This window comes from Danio rerio, chromosome 3 (genome assembly GCF_052040795.2).
Source record: "Danio rerio strain M-AB ecotype USA chromosome 3, GRCz13ab, whole genome shotgun sequence".
Lineage (NCBI taxonomy): Eukaryota > Metazoa > Chordata > Actinopteri > Cypriniformes > Danionidae > Danio > Danio rerio.
In genome coordinates, this window is record NC_141023.1 from 26,431,537 (window position 1) to 26,454,428 (window position 22,892).

Consider the following 22,892-nt stretch of genomic DNA (forward strand, 5'->3'; position numbering starts at 1 on the left):
TGAAAATTACTGTAAATTTTACTGTAAAGATATACAATACTGTAAGTGCATACAGCAAAATTAATAGTGCTGTAAATGTATATACAGTATTTTTGCTGCAGTTGATTTACAGAAAGTTTCTGGCCAACTGCTGCTGTTTTCAGTTGTTGTCTACTTTTTACCTAGTTTATTTTATAGTATTAGATTGAAAGATATTGGGATTTCCCAAGAAATCAGGAAAGCTGAAACCAGGAACACAGAGTAAATAGACATAATTAAAGAGATGTAAACAAGAATGGGTCTTCCTCATCTACTTGCGATCCGACTGGTCAAAATACACACAAGACATATTAGTTAAATACAATTGATCCATTCATCAGGAGCCTAAAATGCATTTGTGAACCTTTAGAGCTCCAAAGGGTTAACTCAATTGTTTGTTCAGGGCTTTTGAGGAAGCACAAATGACTTTCTGGCAACACTGCAGTGAATTTCCTAGACCCTCCCAGGGGCCGTGTCACTGTATACAGGATGGCTTTGTGCTTGAATTGCCCAGTTACGGATGTTTCTTTTCAAATGCCAGAGAGCCGCATGAAAAGCAAGGTGAATGGCTGACGTCTGCACATTTGTTATCCACAACTTTTTTGAGCTTTGAAACATCTTAACTAAATTAAAATAAAGAGTTCACTGCAAAAAAAAAATCATCTTGGTTAATTTATTTTCTTAATTTTCTCACCCTCATGCCATTTTAGATGCTGGTTAATGTAATAAGATTAATAATGTTAATAATTAAGTTAGGTTGCGGCTGTAAGGGTATCCACTGTGTAAAACATATGCCAGAGTAGCTGCCGGTTCATTCCGCTGTGGTGACCCCTAATAAATCAGGGATTAGGCCAAAGGAAAATGAATGAATGATTGTTTATCGTTCTTACAGTAATTGGGTGATATTGGCTAATCTGGGATTTCTTTTTAAAAATTTGTCTGCAGTGATTTATTATGATGTCTATCTAACGTTAAAACAAAACACAAGACTTTTCTGAAATCCCTAAGATGTTTTCTAATCACACAAGAAAACAAGAAGATATTGAGCCCATAAATCACAAAATAAAAGAAAAACACAAACAAACAAACAAACAAACAAACAAACAAACAAACAAACAAATAAATAATTCTGTCTGAATTTGATAATGTCAGATATCACAGGTCACTTTGTAATCTTGGACATATATATTAGGTCTAAAAAAATTGCCATTCTTTATCCATGCCATGCATAAACATTTATTTCTGCAGGATTAACAATCTACTGTGTTTATTTAGATTACATCATATTTAAAACTCAATTAAAAAAGTTTACAATTTGTTTAATGCTGTATTAACATTTTCATTTATTTATTCTTTTTCTTTTTGGCTTAGTTCCTTTATTAATCAGGGGTCGCCACAATTGAATGAACCGCCAACTTATCCAGCATATGTTTCATGCAGCAGATGTACTTCTAGCTGCAACCAATCACTGGGAAACATCCATACACACTCAATCACACACATACTGTACACTAAGACAATTTAGCTTACCCAATTCACCTATAGCGCATGTCCTTGGAGAAGAAACCGAAGTACCCGGAGGAAACCCATGCGAACATGGGGGGAACATGCAAACTCCACACAGACATGCCAACTGACCCAGCGGAGGCTCAAACCAGCGACCTTCTTGCTGTGAGGTGATCGTGCTACCCACTGCAACACCATGATGCCCCTGTGTTAACATTTTAACAACACAAAATAGTATTTAAGCAATAGCAAGCAACAAATTTGTTTGTCTTTCTATGTACAGAGTATATCTAATGTATATGTTTTTTGCACAGAGTGATTGAGAGGTATTGTTGCTTCTTACAGAGTTATTGCTTAATGTCAGGAGAAAGGGTATTATTTGTTATTATCTTGACCTACCAAGGTTTCAGTCTCTATTTCAGATGAAATCTTTTTTACTGAGAAGGAACAGTAATGACTTGAGGGTGAGTACAATCTAAAAGAACAGAAAATTATTTTATTTATTGTACATATTTTTTTGGGTGAAACTACCTGTTTGGCTAAACTATAAATCTTTACACTTGGATGTTGTACAGGGCTCGAAATTGCGACCATTTTGGTCGCATATGCGCCCGAAAATTAATCGATGCGACCTCATAGTAAATTTGGGCGCATTAGTGCGACCTGTTTTGATTTTTTTTTTTTTTAAACGTGCTGAATCGCTCTTCCCTGCCGCTATATTGGTTCATATTAGCTGTCAATCACTCAAGGCTTTTCACTGTTAGATGACAGGGAGGGAGCTTTTATGTCCACGGGAAATGCAAACGGCTAAAGAGTGAAAACTTAAAGCACGCAGGTTTGCAAAGTGCAAACCCCACCTAAAGTTGAGGCGCAGATGAGAGCGATCATGACACGTGGTGAATATTGATCCGCCAGCTGAGATCAATCGAGTACGCGCTTCTTGGAGAAGGTGCCCGAATCATCATGCGTTGCATTCACTGCGTGTTCAGCGCAAATGTCCGCTAAAAGTCAAATCTAATACTGTATCATCGCCAAAGAAGCTCGCCTTTACTAAGTTTACACTGAAACTGCGTCTCATAACAAACAGCGGTATTGCGCCGATGCTCAACCTGCTCATAAATTGGGTCGGCTGACTCGCCTGCTTTTCCACAAACACAGAAAAATGAAAATCAGCTCAGACGGAACATTTAAATTGACACAAACTGAAACCAAAATTTTAAAGAGTGATAGAAGTGAGACTTTACTTACTTTCTTTTGCCTATTCTTTCTTGAGGTGTATATTATTTTTTTTATTTAGGCTACTGATGACTGTTTTGCAGCTTTCAGCCTTGAATTTAATATTTTATTATAATCTTTTGTTTGTTTTGCAGCAGAAATATTATTTATTAAACTGACATGCATATATATGCTGTTTAGCAGTACAAAATAAATATTTATTACTGCAATGCTTCATTTTTGTTTGATGCAAACTATACATTTATTTTTCATAAAGTAACAGACTTTTTATAGCAGATAACTTGCATTCAAGCACATTCAAGGCAGCATGATGATGACAAATGTAATTCATTGTTACTATTATTGTCATTTTCATCATCATTAATATTCTAGAATTATAATACATACACATTTTGGAATTATTGCACACAAATATCAATGTCATCTCAGCATTAGATAGTTGTTTCTGGTTTTTGTTAGTCCTAATTGATGTTGTTTTAAAATACAATAAGTCCCTTAAAATACAATTTGCAGCGGTGCTCAATCATTTTTGGTGGGTGCTACTAAATTTTTTCTGGTGCTCCTAAATTTTTGAAGTTGGGAGCACCGGTGCTACCAAATAAAAAAGTTAATTTCGAGCCCTGTTGTAGAAAACATAAAACTTCAGTCAGGATAGATAGTCTGCATGCCTGTAGCAGGGGGTTCAAAAGACACACCCCTCACTGACAAAGGTCCAGAATTTGTCCCATAAGCTCATTTGTCCAATTTTGACTGCTGCTTTGCCATAATAAATTGTGTAAATAACCCATTTGGGAAGGATTTAACACCAAGCGGAATGATGATGCTTCAGAGTGACTGAGGAAAGTTAAATGTGCTGGTCAGTTTGTTATTTAAATTGATAATATTTAAATGACTATTGGCTAGCTTTTCATTTAAAGAAAAGCAGATTCCTATTTTCTTTTAATGATATATGATGTAATAAATTTGTATTTAAAAATTAGAATTGTTCTAATATTTCTTCATTCTAAATCTTTAGAAAAAAAGTTTTTGGTAGCGAATCCAGCAAAAATAGTGCTTAAATGTTACTAAAATGCAACCTAATTTAAACCAAAAGTAAATATAAAATGAGGTGAATAACTGCAAAAAGGTAAATTTTTTGAGAAAAAAGAACCACCTCTTTCACCAGGCTGGTTACAGCTCTGTGAGCTGTTATTTTGATTCATGTTAATTTTTTTCATGCATGAGAATGCAGTTTTATTGGGAGTTTTGTGTGACACATTGCAGGTTTGCTTCTTGACGGTTGTAGCCCCAGGTCAGTAGTCTTTTCACTTTTTCAAATTTTGCGCCCCTGAGTGTTTATAGACAGGAAATGTAACATGAGCTGCCTTTTGTTTTGTTCACAAATGTTTCTTGAGTGCAGCTGGCCATGAAGAGTCACACCCATAGGCAAGCATTTCCATTGTGGGAGGAAAGCTCTCCCTTCATCCCCCATTCACATAAACCTCTTTTATTAATCCCTCAGGTGTGCTAAGGAATTTTCTCCTTACCCAGAAAACTTTGTGCAGAAGTTCATGCGCGCGCACCAGTGCACTATTTCATGCTATCCTGTAGGGGGTGACAAAGAAAGAAAGAAAATTATATTATATTATACTGATATTTATAATTGGTGCTGAGTTATAAATAATGGATCTAATTATTGTCATATATTAAATGATAATAAATTATAAAATTTTATTAATTATACAATTCTTCATATTTTTGTGCAACCTTTTACGGATTTTAATGCTGAATAGAAGTTCAAAAGAACAGACTTTTTTAAATTAAAATGTTTTGTAACTTCAATCTATTTACTTCGGGTTTGATCTATTTGATTTAATGAATGAAAGTATTTTTAAAAGATTAATTCTGATAATAATCTGAAATGTTCTATTGGAGACTGGAACATCACACAAATAAACAGCATTAAAATATATTCACATAAGAAACAGCTATTTTAGATTGAATTATTATGTCTTAATATTACAATTTTTATTGTTTGTTGATGTAATGCCTGCCTATTTACTATTATATTATATTATTATATTATTTTATACTATATTATATTATATTATATTAAATATATTATATTATAATATATTATATTATATTAAATATATTATATTATATTATATTATATTATATTATATTATAAAAACTTAATTAAAATATAGTGTAATGTAAAAAAAACAGCTAGTAGTGTATATATTATACATTTTTTACATTACATTTTTTTACATCACACTATGTTTTAATTAATTCATTTCTTTATTTTAATTAGACATTATTTGTGTGTATTTATTTATTAATGTATTTATTCATTAAAATAATTATAATTTATACAGAAATACTAACAGAAAGCACATTGTTTTGATCTGTTATGACCTGCACTCAGATCATGCAAATCCAGGTGAAAACGCTGGCTCATAAACAGTAAAAAGTCACTGACTGTTTGCACATAAAGGTGTCTCTGTAACCTAAAATAGCTCTAGGACACGTGTACTGCTAAATGTCACTTCTGGCTAGCTTTAGATAGACGCAGTCACCACTCCTCATCCACTGGAAATGGTGTGCTTTTGTTTTCTTTGACATTTGTCTTATTGCTATCATGATTACATTAGAAACAGAAAGCTGAATATCTCTTTTATGAAAAAGCCAAAAGACAATGAAAGTGATCCAGTGCACACTGTTTAGATAAAGTCCTGTAGATGCTCATTGATGGATAGAGTTTTTGTCTTGTGCGACACAATTATCGTGCTCTGGTGAGGAATGAATCATCTCTTGCGGTTAAACAAAAAAAGAAATTGTTTTTCTTATCATGAGTCATGCATATCTCATGGATGAATGATAGTGAATGAAGAATGGGTGCAACTGTAACTGATCTGAGATGTCAAATAATGTGTTTGGAATAGACGTTTGAGTCTTTTCTTGTGCTGCTGTATAATTAACTTTATTCATTACAATGTATGCAATTTGTTTCTAATTTTGTTCTTGCTCAAATTTGATGATGAAAATTAGATTGTGTTTAAAACTAAGAATAGATCACGTTTATTGATTATATATAACATTAAATGTTTGATTATTTCAGACACACCATACTTTCAGTTATCCATTCATTGCAGACCAATTGGCTTACCAGCTTGATTTTTAGTCAGAGGATTGCAGGTGACTGGTGCACTTTAAAAGTCCCATGAAGTGCTTTGAAATATGCATTGTTTATTTGATTAATGACTTCATCTCTGTCTGTCATGATTACCAGCAATATAACCCCGATAGATTGCTAGAGAACATTCACGATCACCCGGACTGCAATCCTGTCACCTAAGGAACTACAAATTCTGTCATGCACCACACACTCACACCTGTTTCGGTTCAGAGTCTTGGTCGGTTCTGAGTCAGCGTCTTGTTGTCTTGTAACACTACGAAGCATTCTCTTGTCTCGTCTCGTCTCATCAAGCCTAGCTGTGTTTTGAACCCTTGTCTTGTTTTCTTGTTTTGATCCCTTGTCGCCTGTACTGACCATTCGCCTGTTTCCATGATTCTGGATTATCTGTATGTATCTGTTTAACTTTGTTTTGACCGTTGCCTGCCTGACTAATTTTGTAAATAAAGTACTGCATGTGGCTCCCCGTAGTCCAGCACCTTTGTGTTACACTATCTTTTTATAATTCTGTTCCTCAACTATATCCTATAGAAGACCACCAACACTGCAAGTTTTGGATGTCTCCTTTGTTTGTCACACCCATTACTGGTCTTATAGTCTCTGCTAATGAGCTGATCATCCGAATAAGGTGAATTTAATTAGGGAGACATAGAAAATGAGCAGAGCTGGTGTTCCTCCATAAACGTGGTTGAGAAACACTGATCTATACTAATTACATTACTTTATATTCATAAAAAAACTATCTCCTCAACCAGGTTCAAATGTTCAAGTGACACACGTTTTGACATCAATTAAGTTTCCCGAAATAATTTCCCTGCTTCCCATTCTTAGTAAATATATATTTTTTTACTTAGCTTTTATAGTTAATAATACAGAAAACTTCCTAAAATAAAACATAAGCACACAATATGTAAAAATACATAAATAAAATTAAAATTAAAAATAAATGCCTGATCAACAAGCTTAATGTGCTAAGCATTGTTTTACAAACACTAAGGTTTTTTTGCAGCTGGAAGGGCATTTGATGCCTAAAACATATGCTGGAATAGTTGGTGGTTCATTCCACTGCGGTAACTGAATTAGAGATTAATGAATGAAAATGAATGAATGAAAGTGATAAATAAATAAAAAGGGAGAAGATACGGTATTTTCCCAGTACCAGGTTGTGGCTGGAAGGGTATCTACTGCATAAAACATATGCTGGAATAGTTGGTGGTTCATTCCACTGCGGTGACCTCTGAATTAGAGATTAATGAATGAAAATGAATGAATGAAAGTGATAAATAAATACAAAGGGGAGAGATATGGTATTTTCCCAGTACTGGGTTGTGGCTGGAAGGGTCTCCACTGCATAAAACATATGCTGGAATAGTTGGTGGTTAATTCCACTGTGGTGACCACTCACAAATAATGGCCTAAGCTAAAGGAAAATTAATTAATTGAGATGATGTATAAAATTTATTTAATTCATTCATTCATTCATTCATTCATTCAGTTTTTCTTCGGCTTACTCCCTTTATTCATCAGGGGTCACCACAGCAGAATGAACCACCAACTTATCACCACGTGGAAACCCTTGCGAAAAAAAGAGAACTTGCAAACTCCACACAGAAATGCCAACTGACCCAGCCGGGACTCGAACCAACAACTTTTTTGCTGTAAGGTGACAGTGCTAGCCACTAAGCCACTTTGTTGCCTTTATTTACTCTAACATCATTTATTTATTTAAGCAAAGAATTCATCTTATTTAAGTTGCTGCATGTAAAAGATGCTTTTCCTCAGCCCTTTGAGAAGAAGCCTCTATAAATCACAGTGGAGAAACCGAGTTAAGCCCCCATGTGATGGGTCTTTCTTCCAGACCCCAAAGACAAAGACTTAAATCTGCTCCAGTTCCTTCAGGCCCACTCGCTCTCCTGCGCAGATTAGCCTACAAGGCTAGCGCGAGCAGTCGTGTCTGTGGGATTAGATGTTGCTCTTCAAAACTTGGCCATACTCCACATTTAAAGGCCAGGACAAAGGATTGTAGAGCCCACTTCAATGAACACGAGGGCGATCGGCGAGCACTCCAGGAGAGCGGAGGATGTACAAAACCATATCCATGACACACACTCATCCTGAAGGGCCAGAGACATGTTCAACACACGCTAACAAGTGTCCTCTTGTGACATCCCTGTTGATCTACAGCACTTCCAGATAGTGATATGGACAGTGGTGGATTTGACATACACAGCCCACACTTGTTATACTAGAACAACTTGACTTCTGTTCAATAAAGCGCCTTGATGATTCCAAGCGGAGCGGTAGATGTGTCACGGATGATCCAGGATTTCTGCCAAGTGTTCATTTAATCCAATTTATTTGAAGGAATGCTTGAGAGGAACCGGTCTTTGCTGTGACACATTATCATTCATTGAATGTACATTCAGTGTTTTGTTGCCTTTTAAGTGTGTGTGAAAGTTAATTACAGCAATGACCATACTTGGAAAGAGAGTATTCATTTTAAGGCCCATTCACAACAAGAACATTAACCATATTACTAACTAAAAGATTAAAGGGTATCAGAAGCTGCTCACGTGTTTAACTATTCACCAATCCCTATATAATGCATGCCTATATCAGCAAAAAGTGAGCAAAAATGAATGAGTTTGGATGCTGAGAATGCACCGTATACACTCATAAAACATAACTCATTAGATGAACATATTTAAGAGCAGGATTTCCATCCGATAAGTCTGTTTAGCAAATGTATTTACTATTAGCAACACTATTTACACAATTAAATGCAACTGAGTTGGTTTAACATGATTTTATGAAATAAAAGTTTAAATGCATTTGTATATTTAACTTAAACTCAAAAGTCGGATAATGTCATGTATGTCTATTATGTGTCGTGCATTTTGAAGTCTCTTTGTTTTATTTGAAGTTCTCCTAAAGGAACTAAGAGCCATTCTTAAGCATGTTTCGTGAGTTACATATACAATTGATTAAGACTGATCTCAGAACTAATTTTAGGACAGTTATTGCTCACTGCGCAAAGCAACAAACTGCAATTTTGGAGCTCTTTATGACAGATAACTTTATCGTGAACAATATCCCCACTCTTTATGATTCCCATTATTATTTTGGATCAGTTGCAGAAGTTTAATATTGTTGTACTGACTGGAACGCTTATCAATAAAGCATTGGACTTGCAACAAGAACCTGGCGCAAGGAGTTTTGTAACATGCTCCAATATATTGATCTGCAGGACCAGGTAATTAATGGAAGTAATGGTGTAAGATTAAAAATATGTTCAGATAGATGGTAGTTAAAGTGTGGAATCTGCGTTACTGTTCGAAATGTTAGATTTACTTGGATCTTCATCTTTGTACATTCTGATTGGCTGAATGCCAGGTTGGTTGTTACATTTGTAAGCGCTGACTGGTGAAAAGAAGTAAAGACAGGTCACGTTTCACAAGCCGTCTCCGGTGATTTATTTTATTTACTTTGAGAGTGAGTCACGCAAAATACTCGAACCCTATATTACATTTGGTGGCAGCTGGGTTATTTTTGCATTTTTGGCGCTTTTCGCGGAGTTTTATTAACTTGACTGCCGCGAAATTGGCACCATTTGGACTTTGCTCTCCGATTGTGTCACCGGATTTATGAAGTGATAATTGTGTAAATATTCGGAAGAACAACCACACGACTTGCCACACAAGGGTGAGATACAAACAAATGAACAGAAAGTATGTCTGAGCCTGAGTCTGCTGCTGCTGCTGCTGCTGCCAGCTCTTCTGCCAATTCATCCTCTAGTTCATCCAGTGCTAGTGGCAGCGTAAACCAGCAGCCACTGGCACCTTTTGTGGCAGGCAATTTACACATTGAACTTCCAGCTGCATTTAAAGGGGATGGCACTGAATCATTTTCTAGTTGGGCTCGTCGTTTTGAAGTGGCTGTTAGAGCAATGACACCACAAGGAACAGATTTGATGAACATGTTATCATCCGTGTTGCCAACACGGCTATCTGATGCTGCCTTTTTGTATTGGGACAGCCTTCCAACTCCTGTAAAGACTAACTACAACACAGTGACAGAGAGACTAAAGCATGTTTTTGGGCTTCAACAGTCATTGCCATTTTTCCAAACTCATGTGAATGCTCGCCCTCGGAAAATTGGTGAAAGTTTAGAAGTATTCAGCGCTGATATTACTCGTCTTGTCCTAGAGGCTTTTCCTGACTATGATATTATTGCCCAGGAAGGTGAAAAGTTTAGACGTTTTGTGGCTGGATTGGACCCAGCTTTGCAAGCAAAAATTCATGAACAAGGTGCAACAGATATGGATCAAGCCCTTATAGTTGCATGTCGCTGTGAACGGGCCCGTGCAGCTATGCAACTTCATGCAGGGTCAATTCAGTCTACACAAAATCAAAATCAAGTGGCCGCTGTGCAGTCTCATCATACTGAGGGAAAGTTACTTCAGGCTGTGGAGCAATTAACAATAACTGTGAATGAACTGAAAAATGATGTACGCCAGCTACAAGAGAAAAATGCTCATCTCACACACTGTTTGGAATTCTGGGAGAGAAACAAAATTCCTTCAGTAAAGCAACAGCCTAGAGTGACACGTAGCCCTTCACCAACATATCATAATCCACAACATCAGTCTGATAATGCTCATTCATCTAAGAGCTGGCGAAAGGATGCTGCAGTGTCAACTGATTGGCGTCGCACAATGACAGGGGACAGTGACAACTCATGGGGAGGTGACAAAGTTAGACCTTATTACTCATCAGAAAGGGCTTCGAACTTTTCAGACCGCAGGTATCGTAATGACGAATATAGACGGGCTCGCAGCCCTAGCCCAGTTCGTCGGTGGAGTAGAGATGAGAGCCCCCAGAGCCGACGCGTTGTACGCTTTCAGTCCCCTGACAGCCAACACCCATACAAACAACAGGGAAACTTCCACTAGCTGATGTTGAGGGGCAAACATCAGCTTCAACCTCCCTGCCTCACACCGATTTTACAGTTAGTAAAAACTATGAGCACATACAAAGTCCCAACAAAGTGTCAGCAAATATTTTGGCAATTGTGGAAGGAGTTGAGGTCTCTGCTCTTGTGGACACTGGCTCTACTATTTCTATTGTTGGGGAAGACTTTCGAAATTCTCATCCCATGTTGAGAAAACGCCCCATAAAAACTTCCATGGTGCTTGCACGCTCTGTCACTGGACAATGTCTGGACACTTTAGGAGTTTTAGTTTTGGGCATGAGACTTGGCACAGAGTTACTGCAGCATGATTTCCAGGTCGTTAGGGGTGCACACCATCCTATTATTTTGGGCTGGGACTTCTTACAAAAGCATCATGCTCTGATTGATGTGACAAATGAGAAAATGTCCTTATGGAATTTTGAGCTTCCCTTGCTCTCTACAGGTCATGAAGCTGCAGCCTGTTGTAATGTTTCTGTGCTTGCATCTACCAAACTACCGCCATGGAGTGAAACGGTTATCACAGCATGTGTTGCGGGAGCAACAGCTGTTTCTCCTGTGCCAACAGCCTACACAGGTGTCCTGGAACCCAACACGGCTAGTAATGTGGCTGTTGCACACACCCTCAGCGAGGTTCGAAATGGTCTGACTACAGTGCGGGTTTTGAATACCACAGAGGAAGACATCGAAATCCATGCAGGCCAGCACCTGGGTGAGTTTCAATTTCTTTCTGCTCTTGACTCAACAGTTTTGGAGGGAGAATGTTGTAATATTCTATCTGATCCTTCGGCCGCTACCCCCTCTGTATCCATTGATAATTCAGATCTGTCGGCATCCCAAGTTGAATCCCTAACAGCGCTGTTGACTAAGTACTGTGATATTTTTAGTAAGGATTCTGATGACAGAGGGAGAACAGGCATGATTAAACATCGAATTCGGACGGGGGAAGCCCTGCCAATCAAACAAAGGCCTTACCGTGTTACTCCTGAACAAAGACAAGAAATACAGCAACAAGTGACAAAACTTTTAAAAGCAGATGTCATTGAAGAAAGCTATAGCCCATGGGCAGCGCCTGTAGTGTTGGTGCGTAAAAGGGATGGAACATGGCGATTTTGCTTAGATTACAGGAAGTTAAATTCAGTAACCGTGAAAGACTCTCATCCTCTACCTAGAGTTGATGATGCTTTGGATGCTTTGTCAGGATCTGCTTGGTTCTCCACAATAGACCTTCAGCATGGTTATTGGCAAGTGGAACTGGCAAAAGAAGATCGTGAAAAAACCGCATTCACCACAGGTGATGGGCTGTACCATTTTAAAGTTATGCCGATGGGTTTGACAAATGCTCCAGCAACCTTTCAAAGGTTGATGGAAATGGTGCTTCGTGGTCTGCCATGGAAAACATGCTTGGTGTATTTGGACGATGTCCTTATTTTCAGTAAGACATTTAATGATCACCTCCAGCAATTGGAGGAAGTGTTCACCAGATTCAAGTCCTGTGGGTTAAAACTCAATCCCTCCAAATGCTCTCTTGCCAAAAGGGAGGTTCAGTTCTTGGGCCACATTGTATCTAAAGACGGGATAAAACCTGATCCAAGGAATGTTCAGAGTGTCCAAGATTGGCCTGTACCACGCTCACCTACTGAAGTGAGGTCATTTTTGGGATTATGCTCTTACTATAGGAAATTTATAAAAGATTTTGCTCAGCATGCAGTCCCTCTCCATAAATTGACAGAAAAAAATGCTAGATTCAGTTGGACAGCTGAATGTAATGAGGCATTTACCTATTTGAAACATGCCCTATCTCACCCACCTATTGTTTCTTTCCCAGATTTTCATCAACCGTTTCTTCTGTACACAGATGCCTCTGCATCTGCTATTGGAGCTGTTTTAGCCCAGGAAAAGGGGACTCAAGAAACAGTGATCGCATATGCCAGTCATGTCCTCACAAAAGCTGAAAGGAAGTGGTCCACGTATGATAGGGAACTCTGGGCCATTGTGTGGGCTGTGAGACATTTCCGCCACTATCTGTATAAGCAGCATTTCTTCATCATTACGTACCACAAACCTCTCATGGGGTTAAGGAAAATACCAATTGACAGCGATCGCACTGGGAGAAGAGCCCGCTGGGCCCTTGAATTGGATCCATTTGAATGGACGGTCATACACCGAAAAGGACTAAAACATGCAAATGCTGACGCCCTATCACGTCGTCAAGCATCGGATTCAGCTATGGAAATCCCAGCCTCGTCTTCAGGTGAGGCTAATGTTGGCTCTCCAGTATCTAAATCTGACAGTGGTTACTTATCTGCTGCACAGGGATCCAAAGTCTTGGGTCCATCAGTCAGTATAACCCATGTTTCACCAACCTTATCTGCCTGTGTGAATCAAGAGATGGAGAGAACTCCATCTCTTATGCTACAACTGGCTACTTCTGAATCAAGTTTTATAGAGCACCAAAAACAGGATCCAGTTTTAAAGGAAGTAATAAGTTGGAAACTAAAGGGGTTAAGGCCACCATACAGAAAGATAAGCAAACGGTCACAGGAGGAGAGGATTTTCTGGAAAGAATTCACAAGGCTCACGCTACTTAATGGTCTTCTCTGTCGAGAAATGTCAATTCAAGTACGAAGTCTGTGACTTGTCAGGTCATTGTACCTCAAACTTTAAGGAAACAAGTCCTTCAATCTCTCCATGGCAATCCCATTGCTGGACATCTGTCAGCAGAAAAAGTTGTGAAACAGGCACAACAGCTCTGCTTCTGGCCTTTCATGTCCCGGGACATATATGAGTGGTGTAAGAAATGCGTTCCTTGTGATGCCCGACGCACCCCAATTCCTCGTCAAAAAGCACCTATGAAAACAATAACAGCAACTGCACCTTTTCAGAAAGTGGCTGCGGACATTCTTGAACTTCCTGTTACAAGTCACGGAAATCGATATGTTCTTGTTGTGCAAGACTATTTTTCGAAATATGTTAATCTTTATGCTATTTCTGACCAGAGGGCTACCACAGTGGCAAAGTGTCTGTTTGAAAATTTTGTCTGTGAACATGGAATTCCAGAGGTCTTACACACAGATCAAGGGCGACAATTTGAATCTGAGCTAATTCAAAATCTCTGTCAACTGGTGGGCATTCAGAAGACCAGGACTAGCCCCTACCATCCACAATGTGATGGTATGGTTGAGCGTTTCAATAGAACTCTTATTGACCAGTTGACGAAGATTTTGCAGCAACAGCAAGGAGAATGGGATGATTATCTCAGACAGGTAGCATTAGCATATAATACCAGTCCCCATTCATCGACCGGCTTTACTCCCTTTTTCCTGACACATGGTCGGGAAGCCAGATTGCCAGCTAATTTACTGTTGCCAAAGAGTTCACCGCAATCTCCAACCAAGTCAGTCCCTGAGTATGCTGTAGATATGATCAGTAAACTTGAAGATGTATTTACAGCTGTTGCCCAAAACAGTGAACATGCCTATCATCAACAGAAGCGACATTATGATAGGAATCTAAATTTTACCCCATATCAAGAGGGAGATCTTGTTTGGCTGCATGACCCAACCACAGTAAGACAGAAACTTACACCTCACTGGAAAGGACCCTTTGAAATTGTGGAATGTTTGGAGTCAGAGAGGGATGTGGGTGTCACATACAAAATCCACTATCTTCTGGATGATCCAGAAAAATGTCAAATTGTTCATTACAACCGACTGAGACCATATTGTGCACCAGTTCCTCAAAAACCGCAGCAAACTACCCTCTCTGCTTCGTATCCTTCCCCATCCTTGACCGCTCTATCAGGTGCGTTACCTTTCAAACCACCACAATTTGCACGGTGCACACCTAACTTAACGTCAGAAGACCAAATCCTCCCACAGGCACCCCTTCCTCTTCAAGTGCCTTCTTCCTCAGTGGACCCAGCCAGTGTTACGTCCACACCTAATCAGAGTTCAAGTTCAGCTCAAATGACATGTCTAGGCCGGCGTCCAGTTAAACTACCTGGATATTTAAGAGATTATCTTTTGACATAAGGGACTCTAAAAAGCTACTTTAACAGGTAGTTTCTTTCTTTTTCTTTTCTTCTGTTTTTCTTTAATTTTGTAACTCAAAAGAAACGAGGACGTTTCTTAAGTGGGTGGAAAAAGAAATGTAAGATTAAAAATATGTTCAGATAGATGGTAGTTAAAGTGTGGAATCTGCGTTACTGTTCGAAATGTTAGATTTACTTGGATCTTCATCTTTGTACATTCTGATTGGCTGAATGCCAGGTTGGTTGTTACATTTGTAAGCGCTGACTGGTGAAAAGAAGTAAAGACAGGTCACGTTTCACAAGCCGTCTCCGGTGATTTATTTTATTTACTTTGAGAGTGAGTCACGCAAAATACTCGAACCCTATATTACAATGGAATCTGCTTGTTAAGTGGTGACGTGTTTGTGACGTATGTAATACTGTTTCCGGGTCCAAGCGGCCATTCATTTGAGTGGAGAAATCATTCGTTTATGATCACTTTTTATTCCTATCACACATTAAAGTTAATTTTACATAAAGTCATAGTGCACACAACAATCCCTGGCTTGCTGCATAACAAAACCAAAATTTTAACAATTTATAAAACAACGAATCACTTTCTGGCCATTGGATATTAGGCACGGGCATATATATTGCAATCGTGACTTTTGAAAGTATTAAATCGCTTTGTAAACTTTTATTATGACCATTTCATGAATCTTCCCATTCAGTTGAATAGAGCTCTTGAACCCAGAAGCCGCTCCGCATGACATGACACTTAACAAGCAGATAACAATGCAGTCTATGAAGTTCAGCTGATCAACTGATCACCAACAATTCATAGGCTGCGTCCGAAACCACCTACTACTCAGTAGGTACTGCATTTGAATTTAAACGTACTACTCGGCCGTTAGAAAAGTACGTTCTATACCAGGGGTGGGCAAACTCGGTCCTGGAGGGCCGGTGTCCTGCACAGTTTAGCTCCAACCCTAATCAAACACACCTGCTTATAGATTTCTTGTGATCGTAAAGACACTGATTAGCATGTTCAGGTGTGTTTGACTAGTGTTGGAACAAAACTCTGCAGGGACACCGGCCCTCGAGGATCAAGTTTGCCCATCCCTGTTCTATACAGTATGAATGTAAAAAGTATGAATGGAATTCGGACGTACTACATCCGCCATTTTGTCATGGTCACGTGACCTACCTGCGTCAGTTGCGTCGCCTCATTTCTATCAAAGAGCTTAGAATGACCAAGAGGCGACACTCAATAGAACGTTCCATTGCAACAGCAGCGCCCAGCAACAGCCCTGGATTCCGCCATTTTGGAGTGAAAGTGATCGGCCGTCCATTGGATCTCATTACTTTTGCAATGGCAAGCTGCTGCTTTGTTTTTTATTTACCTATTTAAAAAGCGTATTAAAGCTGAGATACAACCTGAAAGACGACAATACAACACTTATTATCACAATCATCAGCACTTTTAACAGTTTATTTTACAGACTTATAATATGCTGTTGTTCAATTAGAATTTTCATTCCAAAATGGCCGCCACGCCTTCTAGTGTATTTGGTTTCCCAAATTACACTAGAGTGTTGCATCTTGGTCATTCTAAGCTTTTTGCTTCCATTCATGAATTCTCTCACGGGGTATTATGGGATAGCGTACCCAGCCGGCATTTCAATGGTGATTCAACGTTGAATCAACGTCAGGTCTATGGTTGGATCAACGTTGAATTACCTTTCGATGAAAGGTATGCAAAGTGCATAAATATAGCAAACTAATTTTTACTAATAAAAAATACACAACACAAATACAAAACTTGGCCTGTGTATCAATTTATTTAATACACACCTCATTATTTCATTTATTCTAAACATTTACAGCATACATAGTTCATTAAAACCATGCAGGTTACTATACATGCTGTACACTCAAATACAGAAAAAGGCATACAATTAAATAGTCACTTTTTAATTAGGTTTCATGAATTAAAGTTAGTTAATGTTTACTAACATGAACAAAGAACAAATACTTGTACAGCATTTATTAATCAATTAATTAATTGAAATATGTCCCGATGCTATTAAAATCAAAATGCATGCTTGGTAACATTAATGATCTGAGCTGACATGAACTGTACTTTCTTTATACGAAAGATGCTTCATTGTTCTTTGTTCATGTTAGTAAATACATTAACACTTACTAATACAACCTTATTGTAAAGTGTTACCATCTTCAGAAAGACAGATACTAACTTAATTAAACTAAGTAACTAAACTACGCTTCAACCATCACAGTCTGCAAAATACAATTCTGTTTACAAAGTTTACAAAATACCCATTTTTAAAGTGGCTGCAGTAAAAAAATAAAAATAAAAAACATCACTCACAACTAAGAATCACAAGTGAAATACATAACATCTGTTTGAGGTTTTATAGGTTGAGAGAAACACTTGAGGTAAAAGATGGCACTGGGGACAATCAAGTGTAAAACACTAAAACATCTACATCAGTCTAGCAGTTAAATACATATTTATTTCTCAAACACCAGGTGAGTTTCCTACAAAATCAATAATGAGGTTTTCTATTCCAATTCATTGTGAATGAATGGCTTCACTTTCACAATAGTGAAAACTGCTGCTATAATCTATAAACCTGACATTGCTCCTTCACTTTGCAGGTCTGCATGCTAAATATTTAGTAGTTTTTTTTTGTTTGTTTTTTTTGCATAAAGTACATCTATTGTGTTTAGCATTACTGCAGCAAAACTGAGCACCTGTGACAGTGGAACATGTAGACAAATATTTTAGTAAATCATCAAGAAAATGTGTAGAATATATGATTTGATTCTCTCTCACAAACACAACAGTAATAGCAATTTGTTATTCCGTTATTATTAGTATCATAAAAATTGCATGTTCACAGGGGTCTTATAATAATGGCTCACATTTGTGAATGTAGGACCACTATTTCACTATTACATGTCACATTAAGCGTTCATATAGGTTCTGTCATTAATTACTTGTGTCATCCCAGGGACCTGTTAATCTTCAGAACACAAACTAAAATATTTTAAATTAAATGCTCCTCATCCTCTACAGACAGCAATGGTCCCAAGATGGTCATTGTCCAGATAAGGCACAAAACACATTGTCAAAACGTTCCATGTGACTTCAGTGATTTCAACTGTGCACATACCAAGCTCCAACAACACTTTAGTGAGGCAAAACAAAACAGTAAATACAAATGTGTTTGCGTATATCTCTCCCGCATCTAATCAGCGTGTGTTTACTACGAGCAGTAAGCACACACCATGACCTGTTGTGGCAAAGGCAAACAAGTTATACAGTTATACAGTTCTACAGTACTTACTGTGATTTAACCTTTATGACAAATGTACTGGACCTGTTACACATATAACTATCTTTTATAAACACAAATTTCACTGTAACGGATGCTGTTGTTTTGCTCCAGTTATACCTTTAGAGAACACCGTACTAGTCAGACATCCATACAAAAGCAGAGAGTTTGGTCTTGTGTAGCAGAACTGCAAAAGATCTCTGTCTGTCTAGGCTGACACTGGTTCAGGCCATCAGTATGTCCTTGATGCCCTCAAATGGAGCTTCCAGAAAACCTGCAATAAATGAAATACGAGGTTACAACTAAGTTGGTATCTGCTATTATACAAAGTGAAATTCAAATATTTATTTTTAATTGAATCCGAATTTGTCCTATAATATTGTCACACTCAATAATTTTGACTCATCCATCTGAATATTCCTAACTAAGAGAAGTGAAGAATTAGGTGTGATATCGTCAGGAAGCCCTTCGCCACCGGCGGTGCCAGCATTTCCAGAATTCAAATTTCAGATTCTCAAAAAAATTACTTTTTTTTTTTTTTTTTTTTAAACAAAGGCTGCAGTAAAGAATCATGAAACATTCAACACATCTAATAATTACAAGTTGTTGTAAACCATTACATGTACTGTAAAAGCTGTTTAAAGCTTTTTAGACATCCGGGTTGAGAAAAACTCTAGAAGGAGTAGCACTTGTGCAAAAGTCTGCATGTAGGACAGAGAATTAAAGGGATAGTTCAAAATTTGTATTCTGTCGTCATTTACTGACCACGTTGAACACAAAAGAAGATATTTTGAAGAAAGCTGGAAATCTATAACCATCTACTATCAATGTTTACAGGTTTTTAGTTTTTTTCAGAATAGCATCTTTTGTGTTCAACAAAATAAACTCATAATGGTTTTAAACCATTTGGGGAGTAAAATGTGAGTAAATTTTCATTTTTGGGAGAACTATCTCTTTCAGTTGGAAAACACCAGAATTCTTAATTAGACCCTTTTTGCAAGACAGATGATGCATTTCATTTCTCATCTTAATCCTCAAGTTTTTAATATTTAGATTTATTTAAATAGCATGTTTATTTATTTGTTTTAATGACATTTAATAAAAACAACTTCTCAATGACATCACATGTACTGGACCTGCTACACATGTATCACTATTTTTATGAATACAAATTTCACTGTAACAGGTGCTGTTGTTTTGCTCCAGTAATACCTTTAGAGAACACAGTAGTAGTCAGACATCCATACAAAAGCCTTGGCGTGGAGTAGCAGAACTGCAGTCTGTCCAGGCTGACACAGGTTTAGGCCATCTGCGTGTTCTTGATGCCCCTCAACTGGACCTTCCAGAAAACCCAGAAAGTTAAAACCCATTACACCTCTTATCTGCTACTATACAAAGTGTAATTTAAGCATTAATTTCTCACTAAATACATATTTGTTCCCCAATACGGTCACATAGTATAACATCACAACATGATTTCACAATAATAATATCAATATAACAATAGGCTAATATCACAACATAGCCTAACAATCAATAAACAAACAGATTAGAAAGAGAATATTACCAACCAAAGCACCAAGAAGATTTAACAGATAGCTTAGTTAAAGGTAAAGTAAACTTACATGGACAAAGCCTTTTCCATTCAATGCTGTGCAAGTTAGTGCGTCTCTGGAGTACGTTACATGTCTAAAAGCAAAAACAACAACAACAGTGAAACGACAGCAGTTCACTTTGTAATAATAACACTAATGATACAGCGTATAAAAGGATTGTTTTATAAGGTTGCTCAGTAACTTTAAACTGCGTTTGGAGTTTATCGCTCTAAATTTGTCATAAAAACGCTTTAGACTAACGTTAAACATGTGACATTACCTCGAGGTTAGCTGCTGCGTCACCGGAGCGCTAACAAGACTAAAAACCAAACTGGAAAGTTTTAAATGCTTTAAAATTCGAAACACTACACCTCAAACATTATAAAACATTAAAGCATCTAAAAACACGCTTACCTCTGAATTCTGCTGCACTGCAGGTCAGGTGTTCGTAATTAAGTGAAGTGAAGCGCTGCGCGTGGCCGCGTGCGCCGAGTCCTCCGATACCATGGTAACCAAACATGTTGAATGTTGGGTGAAGCCATGACGTTAATTCAACATACAGATCATGTTAAAAAAATGTCAACGTTGATTTGTACAAGGATTTCTGTAACTTTTTTCAACCATTTATCATTCAACATTGTTTCAACATTAAAGCAACAACTGACGTATTTTCAACCACATTTCAACGTTGAAGCCTTGTCATATGCAGGCTGTTTTTCAACCGTTCAACATTAAACGTTATATCAACATTATTTCAACGTTCAAAACACATCTGACCTTATTTCAACCATATTTCAACGTTGAAGGTCGGTCGTGTGCCGGCTGGGTAGCGTGCATGGGCACTTCAGAATCTCGCCGGAAGTAGTAAGTCATCCGGGTACTTCTTGCCTACTGATTTTCGAATTCTATGATTTCGGACATACTACTCGGCTCGCATACTGGTTTTAGCGTACTATATAGTATGGAAGTATACGGTTTCGGATGCAGCCATATTCCTCGCTGTCCTGGAAATTGATATGTTTGATGTGTCTACATATTGTAGATGGAGAAGTTTTGATGAAGCACTGAGTTGCCCCAAATCACAAGCCGTTCAGTTTTGGCAGGATTGAAGTTGATGACCCTTAGTGTAGCAAGGAATGTCTGTCAGACATGTGGAGATGCAAGCAGCTAGAGTCAGATCATCAGGCTGGAAAGAGAGGTAGAGTTGAGTGGCATCAGCATAGCTGATAGTGATAAAAAATGCATGCCTCTGAATGACAGATATGAGTGATGATGTGCAGAGTAGATGGAGAAGTGAAGAGGTCCAAGCACTGGACCTTGAAGTAACTACTGACAGGAACCCACACGAGTGTAGAAACACATATTACAAGAATTTAAGGATTTTTAAATACAATTTCCAGTGAGTTTTCTGCGGATGTAAATTATAGTGAATAATTGTAGGGCAAAGAGTTGTTGAAAAAAAGACTGATGCCATATAGTGCACTATTTAGTGCACATGAAACAATTATATTTTTGAAATCATTCTACATGTAAAAGAATAGGAGAATCCACATCAAAACTATAATGATTCAGTGGATTGACTGATAAAAATACTGGATGAGGTGTTAGAGAGGCCAGCAGGGGGCGCTTAACCTGTGGTCATATGAGTCCTAATGCCCCAGTATATTGAAGGGGACGCTATACTGTCAGTGAGCACTGTTTTTCGGACGAGACGTTAAACCAAGGTCCTGAATCCCTGTGGTCATTAAAAATCCTATGACACTTCTAGTAAAGAGTAGGTGTGTAGCCCCGGTGTGCTTGCCAAATTTCTTCCATGGGCCCTTAACCATCATGGCTTCCCGATCATCCAATAGTTGGTGTATGATGAGCGCACCGGTGTCGTTGTCCTGTGGCTGCCATTGTAACATCCAAGTGGATGCTGCACACTGGTTTTGGTGTGGAGAGGCCCCCCTCATAATTGTAAAGCGTTTTGGGTCTATGGCCTTACACAATAAATGCACTATATAAATACACATTACATTACTTGACTTTACTTTATTGACAGCCAATCCAAATCTATCTTTGTTTAAAGAGTATGAGCATTTAAAATGGAAGATTTATGCGGCATATGTTATCATATGTTGGTTTGGATGCTATTGTAGTTTTATAGTTTATAGTGATCTTCAGAGTAATGATTCTTAGTCATAATGGGTTTTTTATTGGACATCAAATTCCTCTGAACAGAGTATGTATATGTGAATGTCCAGTGAAAACAGCTATCACAGCAAGAAAAACAACATTATTTTATTAATAAACTAGAAGATGCATAATTAACCAAATTTGATGCATTTCTCCCAGTGGACCGAAAGATTAACAGGATTAAACAAATCTCAAACCCTGGGTCAGTGAGTTTTATAAAGTGCTGGCGAAGCAAAGAGGAAAGCGAGAATGCAAATGTGCATTGTTGCAGTGACTCAGAGTGCCAGTTTGCTGCCTAGAGGGAGTGGCTCGCTGGCATCACCAGCCATCACAATGATTGGATTCACTCACTACAAATGTGCTAATCTTGCCATTCCTCATTTGTGTCCATAGCGCTGGAAAGAGAAAGAGAGAGTCAGACAGAAACATCAGCCCACATAGTCCGTCTGGAGCACTTGAGTCACACTAAAACAGAGTGGCAGAATATGACAGCATACCCACCACAATTTGTTCTTGGGCTCTGTCTGCAGACCCTGCAGGAGATTTGTTAGATTGAAAGGACCGCCAGTGAGCTGGAACTGGCCTTCACTGATAAAAAAGGTACAATACAGACCAGTTCAGCAAAACAGTCCAATAATCCATTAAAATGTGTGTGTGTGTGTGTGTGTGTGTGTGTGTGTGAGTGGATAAAGTGTGGAATATACCTGAACACATAATATTTGACATTATTATTGTGCAATATTTTCCCAGTATTGGGTTGTGACTAGAGGAGCATTTGATGCAAAAAAACATTTGTTGGAATAGTTGGCGGTTCATTCTGCTGTGGCAACCTCCAAAAT

At 38.0% G+C, this 22,892-nt stretch overlaps 1 protein-coding gene and 1 long non-coding RNA gene across 3 annotated transcripts in view; one reads left to right on the forward strand and one right to left on the reverse strand.

The window, feature by feature from the left end:
• Positions 1-1,548: 1,548 nt before the first annotated feature.
• The window catches only part of LOC137490126 (uncharacterized), a 73,936-nt gene continuing 52,592 nt past the window's right edge, over positions 1,549-22,892 (reverse strand). The window contains exons 4-8 of one of the 2 annotated variants that reach the window (XR_015480850.2): positions 22,555-22,641; positions 20,290-22,448; positions 19,906-19,969; positions 19,493-19,619; positions 17,125-18,554 (exon numbers count right to left, since the gene is read on the reverse strand). This is a non-coding gene — a long non-coding RNA (uncharacterized LOC137490126). Of the gene's footprint in view, positions 1,730-17,124; positions 18,555-19,492; positions 19,620-19,905; positions 19,970-20,289; positions 22,449-22,554; positions 22,642-22,892 lie in introns of those variants that run through there. The other variant, XR_015480851.2, reaches the window with a different exon arrangement.
• LOC141381205 (uncharacterized) lies at positions 9,351-16,710 on the forward strand. The gene is made up of 2 exons (XM_087244556.1): positions 9,351-11,618; positions 12,735-16,710. Exons 1-2 carry the CDS (start codon positions 11,093-11,095, stop codon positions 13,541-13,543), a joined length of 1,335 nt encoding a protein of 444 aa, XP_087100682.1. The 5' UTR covers positions 9,351-11,092; the 3' UTR covers positions 13,544-16,710.